The sequence below is a fragment of the Papaver somniferum genome, chromosome 6 (genome assembly GCF_003573695.1).
Source record: "Papaver somniferum cultivar HN1 chromosome 6, ASM357369v1, whole genome shotgun sequence".
Taxonomy (NCBI): Eukaryota; Viridiplantae; Streptophyta; class Magnoliopsida; order Ranunculales; family Papaveraceae; genus Papaver; species Papaver somniferum.
The window spans coordinates 163958411-163967603 of NC_039363.1; the positions used below are offsets into that span (position 1 = coordinate 163958411).

The following is a 9193-nucleotide window of genomic DNA, read 5'->3' on the forward strand; positions in this document are numbered from 1 at the left end:
CAAAGAAATTTTCATGTGATCAATAGATCAATAAGAAAATTCCGAGTCTACATCAAATGATTGTCTCCCACAAATCATGTAAGATGTTACCAGGAGATTTTCACATGATCAAAAGTCAAAAGATGATCTTGGCTAAAGCGAAAGCTTACCAACACATATTTCGAGAAATATGTAAGCTAGTTAAACTCATCTCGAAACATCAAATGTGTATAAAGTAAAGTCTATATAGCTATACGATTTTTGTCTCAATAGGAGATAAAATAGAAATAGACTTCTGAGTGATAGATGAGTTCAAATCTCCACATACCTTTTGTTGATGAAGTTCCACAAGATATCCTTAGTAGTTCTTCGTCTTCAATCGATGAGCGCCGTGAAGTCTAAAGCTTAACTACACATTCTATACTAATCCGAGACATAGCTATAAGTAGACTAGAAATCAAGACTTATAGTTTTGGCAACTAAATTTGACAAACAAGCTTGAGATAGCAACGCTTGCGAGTTCGACCTAGCAGTGCTCTAACATAATGCAGTTCATTAAAAAAGATGTTGAAGCTCCTTGGTATGTTGCAGAAATGATTACCGAAATCAAACAACGAATGCGCCAAATTCCCCATTGTTCAATTCAACACAACTATAGAGAAGGAAGTCAAGAAGCAGATAGTCTCACAAATTATGCAGCAGACGGAAGCCTAGCAGGAAACTTATCAACATGCAGATATCACTATGGTACAGTGGTAAAGTTGTTGGATGATGATACCCGCGACCTGAGTTCGAAACTCGTCAACATCGGGGTGGGGGATTTTTCAGTTTCTTTTCCTAGCTACCTGGAATTGTAGGTAGTAAGCCTCTTTGAAGTTTAAACTTTAATTTTTTTAATTTTTTTTGATAGGTTGGAAGAGTGGTCTTGGGCTACATTTTCTGGCAATTACGGGGTTCGAACCCCTACCTCCGCAGTGAGAGGGAGCATACCAACCATCAAACCACTTGATGGTTAATTTAAGGGAAAATTAGGCGCAGGCCCCAAAAAAATAATATTTTCATTGTCAGGCCCACAATTAATTTTAAGTACCGCGACACCCATAATTATTTCCGTGACACCCATAATTATATGAAATTATTAAAAATGTCTGCATGACGGACTATGCATCCGCATGACGGGTTATGCATCAGGGGTATAATTGGTAATGCAACTTGGATATAACATATCTAAAAATCCACGCCTTGGAATTTTATAAATTTTATATCGTTGGAAATCTTTTTAAGAGAGCTACGCAACGAGTACAAACAACAATATCAAAATTTTGTTTTTCACGAAAAAATTGGAGGTGATCATCATTTTAGGCAAAATTTCTAAAAGTGACTACATAACCATTATGCAGCCACCAAAAAAGATGCGTAACACATTCTGCAGACGCATAACGAATTATGCAACCATTTTCTTGACTGCATAACAAATTATGCATCTGCATAACAAAGTTATGCATCTATAACAAGTTATGTAACCATTGTTTTGGTTGATTTTAGTGCGTACATAAAAAATTGATGCATAATGCAGCAGGTTATGCATCTATTTTCTCGATGCATAAAAGATTATGCAACAATTTTCTCGATGCATAATGCATTATGCAGTCATATTTTCGGATGCATAACAGATTATGCATCCATTTTCACGACTGCATAACATGTTATGTAGATATATTATTGTAGGTACATGACAACTTATGCAACCTTATTTTTTGTTGGTTTCAATACCAAGAAAAAAGTAGTTGCATAACGTTTATGCAACCGTTTTCTGGACTGCATAATATTTTATGCAACCGTTTTCTGGACTGCATAACGAGTTATGCAAAAAAAAAAAAAAAAAAAAAAAAAAAAGAAAACTGCAGAACCATCGATTCCATCACCTGCTTACTAACTCAGCCCTGCAACATCAACACATGGCTCTACCCAGTACAAGAAAACGAAGGGAATATAATAAAGTGGGTGATAAGAAGTGATTTAAGAGAGTCTTGTAAACGAAGTGGTCTGTGTATGGTGTACTGAAGTTTGAATACCATCAATTCAGTTTAATATTCATTAATCAATTCACGAAGTGACTAAAGCCAATCTCCCTTTTAGACCATCAAACCAGTTAAATGAAATTGCTTCGTCCTCTTCTGTACGACCAAGAACCAATAAAGCTAGCAAACAAAAAAAAATAAGATGCTAATGATTATGGAGAGTTTTTGAATCCTTTGGCACGTTTCAGTGCAAGAGACGGTAACTCAAACCTTTTTTCCGAATATGCCGTGTGCGTCTCACAGACAAGCAATAGACCCCTGCAAGACACAAATTCAACATAAACCCCTTGTAGTTGTCATCATCAAAAACACAAATCAATGGCAGAACTTATATTCTTCCCTATCTTATCTTAATATTTCTTCCTTCATCGACAATTTCCGACAGAAAACCATCTTTTCCTTGTAATCTCGTTAAAGTCCATACATTCATATATTTCAGAGCAAGCAACATCTCTTTTATGATCTCGATCGATCCACAAAACCCAATTAACACATCCACTTAGACCTTGATTAGCAGGCCATTGATTAATGGGAACATACTCCATTTCTTTCCTATTTTCTCGGCTAAAATTCATTATCCAAATCCCCACAAACTCAATCAACCTCTTCTATGTCATTATCTCGATCGTACAACAACACCAACTTCTCTATCTTAGATTTATTTTCTATAATACCAGTAACCACCAGAAACTCATCTCATATTCGAGCCAAAACTTCTCTCGGTTCAGATTCCCTTTTCAAATTCCTTCTTGAACTCCAACATCTCAATTAGATTACCATAGCAAAACCCTAGTCAAAACCTATTTCTTCTCTGATTGTTTTCGAATCCAAAAATAAAATATTAGGAAAGAAGAACAAAAGAAATAATGAAAGAAAAACGAGGAAGAATAAGCGAAGACAACAATTTTAGACATTCTGGGTGTGGCAGAAATTTTACCCCAAAAAATGGGTACGCGCCTGAACATGGATTTCACAATGGAAAAAATATGTAAAATGGGTTTGGCTGTAATTTTCACCTAATTTAACCTTTGGGCTTTAAATCCAATTTTAAAAAAACTTATCAACATCAATATGGAACCACTCAATCCCACATTTTATTAGCCTATTTTTTCCATGCTTAAAAAAATAAAATATCTGCATCTTTCGCACCCAAAATTTAGGGCAAATGTGGGGCACGATGGAAACTTGGGCATAGTGGCTCTTCCTATGCAGCCAAGGGAAAGAAAAAAATCAGAGCGGATTGGAGTGGAGTGGGGCAAGAACGCAAAATGCCTTCTCTGCATAAAACGTTAGTATCGACGAGGATTCTGATTTAATCTCCCTATCTTTTCTGTCCGATCAAATTTTATTGATCAATTTTTTGATTTTGAGAGGAAAAATAGTGAGAGAGAAGGGGGGAGAGAAAGAAGATGGAGATGTGTGGGTTAGATTCTGATGGGAAAGAATTTAAGAGCTCGGATGAGATGTGGAGACATGAGTTTGGGGAACAAGGAGATGATGATCAACACAAAAACAAGAATGAATGGTACCGTAAAGGTGTTGGATACTGGGAAGTAAGATTTCTCTCTCTGTCTTTCTCTAAACCCTAATTAAAACCCTAAAGAGCTAATTTATCATTGTTGTTTAGGGTGTCGAGGCATCTGTTGATGGTGTATTGGGTGGATATGGGCATGTTAATGATACTGACATTAAAGCTAGTGAAGATTTTCTCAAGAGTATTATCTCTGAACGACTCGGTACCAATAGAAAACTCGCTGCTTTGGGTAATCTCCTTCACTCTGTCACTTTGATTTAGAGATTAGAATGGCACAACACACCTGTATTTTGCTGTTTAAAATCCTTATGTGATAGTAAATCTGCTACAGATTGTGGTTCGGGTATTGGACGGGTCACTAAGAATCTTCTTCTAAGATATTTCAGTGAGGTATGAGTTTCATTTCTCAGTCTTATGAATATGAATATATAACATGTCGTTATATATTGGCATTAAACATTACATTTTAGAAATTTAATAGAACCTCCAACTTTTATTGAACATCAATTCTGTCGAAAGTTTAACCTGTTGTTATGGTTAAGTCTAATGTGCTGAGGTTTTAGGTTGATCTTGAAGAGCCAGTATCCCATTTTCTTGAAGCCGCACGTGAAAGTCTGTCCCCAGAGAATGGAACAGTCTCTGATGATCAAAAGGCTGTCAATTTTTATTGTGTTCCACTTCAGGTAATATTTACATCTTTGGCACTGACCACATAGGCATACTACACGCCCTTGCAAAAGCTAGCACAAAAAGTACAACCAAATAAATACATCTTCTTCTGAATATGTAGGACTATATGCATGACGTGCCCACCCTTGCTATATGGAGTCCTTGTACATTGAAATATTTGTCAATTATACCCAGATACTCCTCTAAATTAATTCACAAGATGATCAAAGATTTAACATGAAGAAGAAAGGAAAGTTTCAGAAAACGTCTATGGACGAGCTACTCATACTCGCATCCTTTAACCTAGAGAAGGCCGGTTGTTCAAATCTTGCATGTTTACGTAGTTTAGTTTGCTAGATTCAGGGGCGTGTAGCCTTCCTTTCTTACATTCTTACAGAAACTGTTATAAGCATCTTCAATGTGTCATACTGTGAGTGAATGTGTAGGAATTCACTCCAGAAGCAGGGCGATATGATGTCATATGGGTGCAATGGTGTATTGGGCAGCTTGCTGATGACGACTTTGTATCGTTCTTCAAGCGAGCAAAGGTAATAGAGATTCCACTAATCTTACTTGGTGGAGTGATCTTTGGGTCTGGAAATTTCTTGATCCCATATTTGTTCCCATTTGTTTTATACTATTGTAATTAAATATGGGCCAACATTTAGTTAGACATAAAAAACGCGCGTCAAAAGGTAACTTCTGTGCTAATTGATATTTCACTTGACAGGTTGGTCTCAAACCTAACGGCGTTTTTGTCCTAAAAGAGAATATTGCAAAATCAGGTGATCTCTCTCCCTCACACAGCATAAACATGCAAATGCTATTCATTTATTATGAATCCAGACACGTTCTTTTAGTTAGTAAGAGAAAAATTCATACCCATATTTTCTTTTCTTTTCTTTTTAACTGTTTCTAGCTCATTTTGAATTCTATGAGGCAAACGAGAAAATCTTCATGTGCTTCTAAACTCAAACGTTTCTATCTAATATTAAATATACGGTATTTTCATGGTTCTATGAAGTTTTTACATTTTAACGTTTGGGTTGTCATACACACTTAGTGGCAAGCATGATAGCGGTGGATATATCTTGTCTTATTTGAATAGAATTGGTGGCTGGTGAATACTTGTTGAAGAGGGCGCTTGTTTGCAGGATTTGTGTTGGACAAGGAGGATAAGAGTGTTACAAGGTCAGATTTGTACTTCAAAGAGCTCTTCAAACAGTGTGGGCTGCATCTCTTCAAGTCAAAGGTGTGTTCGAGTTTAACATACCTCACTAGCTTACTGAACCTACTTTGATAACTGTTTCTGTCGTCTGGTCTCTTCAAATAAATAAGATTGGTTCTTTGTTAATCCAGGATCAAAAGGGATTTCCTGCAGAGTTATTTCCAGTGAAAATGTATGCGTTAACCACTGATATGCCTAGGCGAGTTCATGGGACCAGATCCAAAATTCGATCCAATCTACCTGGCCTTATCAAGTGAAAATCTCTTCTTTTTAATTTTATTCTTGTAGTTTAGTCTATGGGTATTTTATCACTAACTAAATCTTGTATTTGAGATTGCATCTCTCAATCTAGTCACGCAATACTGAAAACCTGCCTTTTGGGGCAGCTAATCTATTTTGTTTGAATTGATTATTATATGATGTCGCTTGGTTTTCCCTGTTCTTTATTATATCTATTGCTATAGACAAGTTCACAAATTTTTGTTTAGCTTCTTTGCGAGTATTTCTTTTCTTTTACTTCTACATCTTCTGTTTGTTTCAAAATGTTTGATTACTGTATAATGATTAAACAAAAACAAATTAAAATCATGAGTCGATGAATTGCCAAGTAACAAGGACAAGAAACTGAAACTTGAACTAGTTGTTTACTGTGTTAGGAGAAAAGTAGGAAACTGGGACATGCTGATGATAATAATCTTTCATATTCTGTTTTTGTTACTGACATAAGTTTACAGAAGTTACCAAATCATTCAGACGTACATGCTCATCTTGGCTGGTGGCATCTCTGTTCTTAATCTCTTTCACTGTGCCATTGTTTGTGATTAGGGGTTCCTAAGACAATGGAAGCCTCATAGACCCGTTTCACTGTTTTAGATATGTGGTGCAAGTTGGGCAGTTGCTGCTCATCTGAAAGATCCGTGCACATCAAGCCTAAGTCTACTATCTGAGAAGCTTGCTCATAAGTCATACCTGCTTTTTTAATTCTTGCATCCATCACTACCCATATATTTTCTGGGTAATGCATCCTCGCCCATTCCACAATACTTTTGCTTTCTTTGAGCACATTAGGTGAGCTTCTAGTTACTATCATTTCAAGCAGGAGAACTCCAAACATATAGACCACTGAAAGCCAAACATAAGAAAACCTTAAGAACATACTGAAGTTGCTATTACACCTTGTAGTTTGCAAGTCCATCCATTTTAGATTTACTAATATTTGACAACACTTTCTTTAGCCTACAATATATGGTAAAAAATTGAAGGATTCATTGGTAGTATGGAAACTTACTCCTAGAATAGTTGTTCTGATCTGTGATCCAGAATCTTGAGATCAATGGCTCTTGATCCTCAGATAATAGTACACTACTCGCCTTAAGGTCACATACAACCCCAGGCCACTGGTCCTTAAGATAACACATCCCTTCCACGACACTCACCAAAACCTTTAACCTTTTGTTCCATGATGGCGACTGTGATAGCCATCTCACCATGTTCACCCCGCCAGACCATTCTGATACAACTGCCCTTGGATTTCGGCGATCACACCACCCCAACACCCGAACTAAGTTTTTGTGATCTAACTGAACTAGAATCCTGCATTCTTCTACAAATTCCTTCCGTTGTTCAGATGTAATCTTGTCTTGGTATATTTCAATCCGAACTTCAGTCCCATCTCTCAATTTCCCTCTATATATATCAAGTTCAGCAAGCTTTGCAACCAAGTTATCCTGTGAGAATCCACTTGTTGCTGCCTTCAGCATTGAAGGTGTAAATTTATGCTGGTGTCTGAGGAACGGCGGTAGAAAATCTGGTCTCCAAAAACAGATCCAACTCAAACTAACAACTGTTAGAATGACAAAGATTGGGAAGCCAACTAAGAAGAACGTGGCCTTAATCTTGAACTTTCCGTGATTCGGGAGCAGACCAGAGTGCAGAAAACTCGAGGACCCAAATTGTTCCAAGAAGTGTGCGTCTGAGATTGGAAGTTCTGAAAAATGGTTGTAAGAAAGATTGAGAAGTGTAAGATTATTCAGTAAGGAAAAGTTTTCCATTGGAAACTCTCCATTGAAATTGTTATGGCTAAGATCAAGAGACTGGACTTGGGTACATTTTAAGATGTCTGTAGGAAAGTTGCCTTTGATTGAATTGTTGGATAAGTCGATTATAAGTACTGTTAAGGGACAATACTTCCAAAAGAAAGCAAAGGATAAGTAAAGAGGAGTTATTTTTGGGCGATTATGCAAGTCTATCTTTGTGAATGAATCACCATTGCAATTATTGTTGTTCGATTCACTGCAGAGATGGTCTGCCACAATAGTGGCCTTGAAAATGTCAGGAAGATCTGTGGGCAAGAAACCACTACAATATCTAAGAGATGGGTTCTTTAAACAATTATTTGAGATTGTTACACTGAAATCTGGAGGTGGTTGTAGGTTGTTTAAATCATCTATTACTGATGGAGACGATAGAACTGAAGAGAGCAAAACTGAAGTTAGAAAGAATGCAGTGTAGGGATCACACAACGCCATGGAAAAAGTTTCAGAAGTGTGGGATTTCCATGTTTTCACAACACGGTTATGAAAATTTGAAAATATAGCTAGAAAATGAACGGACTAAAGCAACTGCCACTGCTGCAACTTTTTCAGTGGAAATGGGCTTTCAATATTTGGGTTCAGGATAATCTACCTACCACCCTACCCGGCTAATTTGATTATTTGAGGCCTACCATTTACTTCACCCCTGGAATTTAGATTTTAGATGAAGGGATGAGGGGTATCCAAAAAGGGTGAAAGTAATAACTTACTCTCACCTGCTAGAATTCCATTTCTATCCTTATCAATAATATCAAAACTTTCTTATTTTCTTTTAATTTATTTTGTTTCCTTTTCTCCTTTTTATTTTGATGCCTATCTAAAAAAAATCGAGTTCAAGAACAATCGGCCAATACGTCATTTGCATGATGGCCGATTATTCCTGGAGCCCGTAGATGTAAAGAGTCATATCGGCCGATTATTAAAAGAAATGCTTTCTTTTTCTGAATTTTTTTTCTGATACAATCTTCCGATATGAATTTATCTATTAACATTGTAAGTGTTTATATTCATATCTGAATTTGCAGATGTTCTTAATTATATTTGTCGATTCTGGTTCATAATCCACAATCAGCAGATAAAATGCTTCATGTTGGAAAAAAATAAGGATTTATTTTGAATAAAGATTAATAATAAAACTGTTTTTCAGAATAACATAAACACCTTCCAAATTTATCTCTTAGATTTTTACGGGATACGTTTACCTTATATATTTCGGATTTGCACTAGGGTTTTACATAGAGATGAACCTCTCTTGCATCCATTCGGTCTCGAGAACTTGTTCGTTTTCCTATGTTTGATATGAGGGTTTAAGTGCTAACGTTTCGTGAGTTTTTCGCTGCCAAGCAAGTTCTAGAAGAATAAGGCTTAAATGTGCTACTAAAGTTTTGTTAAGATTGTTGTATCTTGGAGGCAGATGTCCACTAGGGCTATAACATCATCTTTTTAGAGTGTATCCTCAATCTACCATTACCAGTTTCTTCTTTCTATGGAGTTTAACAGGATGTTCAAGATATAAACAGTTGACTAAGGAGAAGACACAAAAATCAGATAAGTGCTTCTTATATTATTTAGTTGTATGATCAATTTTAGTTGTTATTCCCCAACAATC

General features: G+C 36.4%; 2 protein-coding genes across 2 annotated transcripts; one reads left to right on the plus strand and one right to left on the minus strand.

The window, feature by feature from the left end:
- Positions 1 to 3252: 3252 nt before the first annotated feature.
- Positions 3253 to 5937, plus strand: LOC113289974 (alpha N-terminal protein methyltransferase 1-like). Its single transcript, XM_026539433.1, has 8 exons — positions 3253 to 3613; positions 3688 to 3823; positions 3926 to 3984; positions 4158 to 4277; positions 4710 to 4811; positions 4994 to 5048; positions 5418 to 5515; positions 5623 to 5937. Exons 1-8 carry the CDS (start codon positions 3470 to 3472, stop codon positions 5746 to 5748), a joined length of 840 nt encoding a protein of 279 aa, XP_026395218.1. The 5' UTR covers positions 3253 to 3469; the 3' UTR covers positions 5749 to 5937.
- Positions 5938 to 6144: 207 nt separating this feature from the next.
- Positions 6145 to 8038, minus strand: LOC113286366 (probable LRR receptor-like serine/threonine-protein kinase At2g23950). The gene is made up of 2 exons (XM_026535002.1): positions 6780 to 8038; positions 6145 to 6613 (listed from the first exon to the last, which is right to left on the minus strand). The coding sequence occupies exons 1-2, from the start codon at positions 8017 to 8019 to the stop codon at positions 6282 to 6284; spliced, it is 1572 nt and encodes a 523-aa protein (XP_026390787.1). The 5' UTR covers positions 8020 to 8038; the 3' UTR covers positions 6145 to 6281.
- Between the last annotated feature and the right edge of the window lie 1155 nt (positions 8039 to 9193).

Excerpts from the sequence above, each read along its gene's own strand:
- LOC113286366 (XM_026535002.1), bottom strand. The coding sequence starts at position 8,019 with ATGGCGTTGTGTGATCCCTACACTGCATTCTTTCTAACTTCAGTTTTG. Across the intron at positions 6,614-6,779 it reads TCAGAACAACTATTCTAGGA|TGGTCTATATGTTTGGAGTT; the intron begins GTAAGTTTCCAT and ends TTTGGCTTTCAG.
- LOC113289974 (XM_026539433.1), top strand. The coding sequence starts at position 3,470 with ATGGAGATGTGTGGGTTAGATTCTGATGGGAAAGAATTTAAGAGCTCG. Across the intron at positions 3,614-3,687 it reads AAGGTGTTGGATACTGGGAA|GGTGTCGAGGCATCTGTTGA; the intron begins GTAAGATTTCTC and ends ATTGTTGTTTAG. Across the intron at positions 3,985-4,157 it reads TTCTAAGATATTTCAGTGAG|GTTGATCTTGAAGAGCCAGT; the intron begins GTATGAGTTTCA and ends CTGAGGTTTTAG.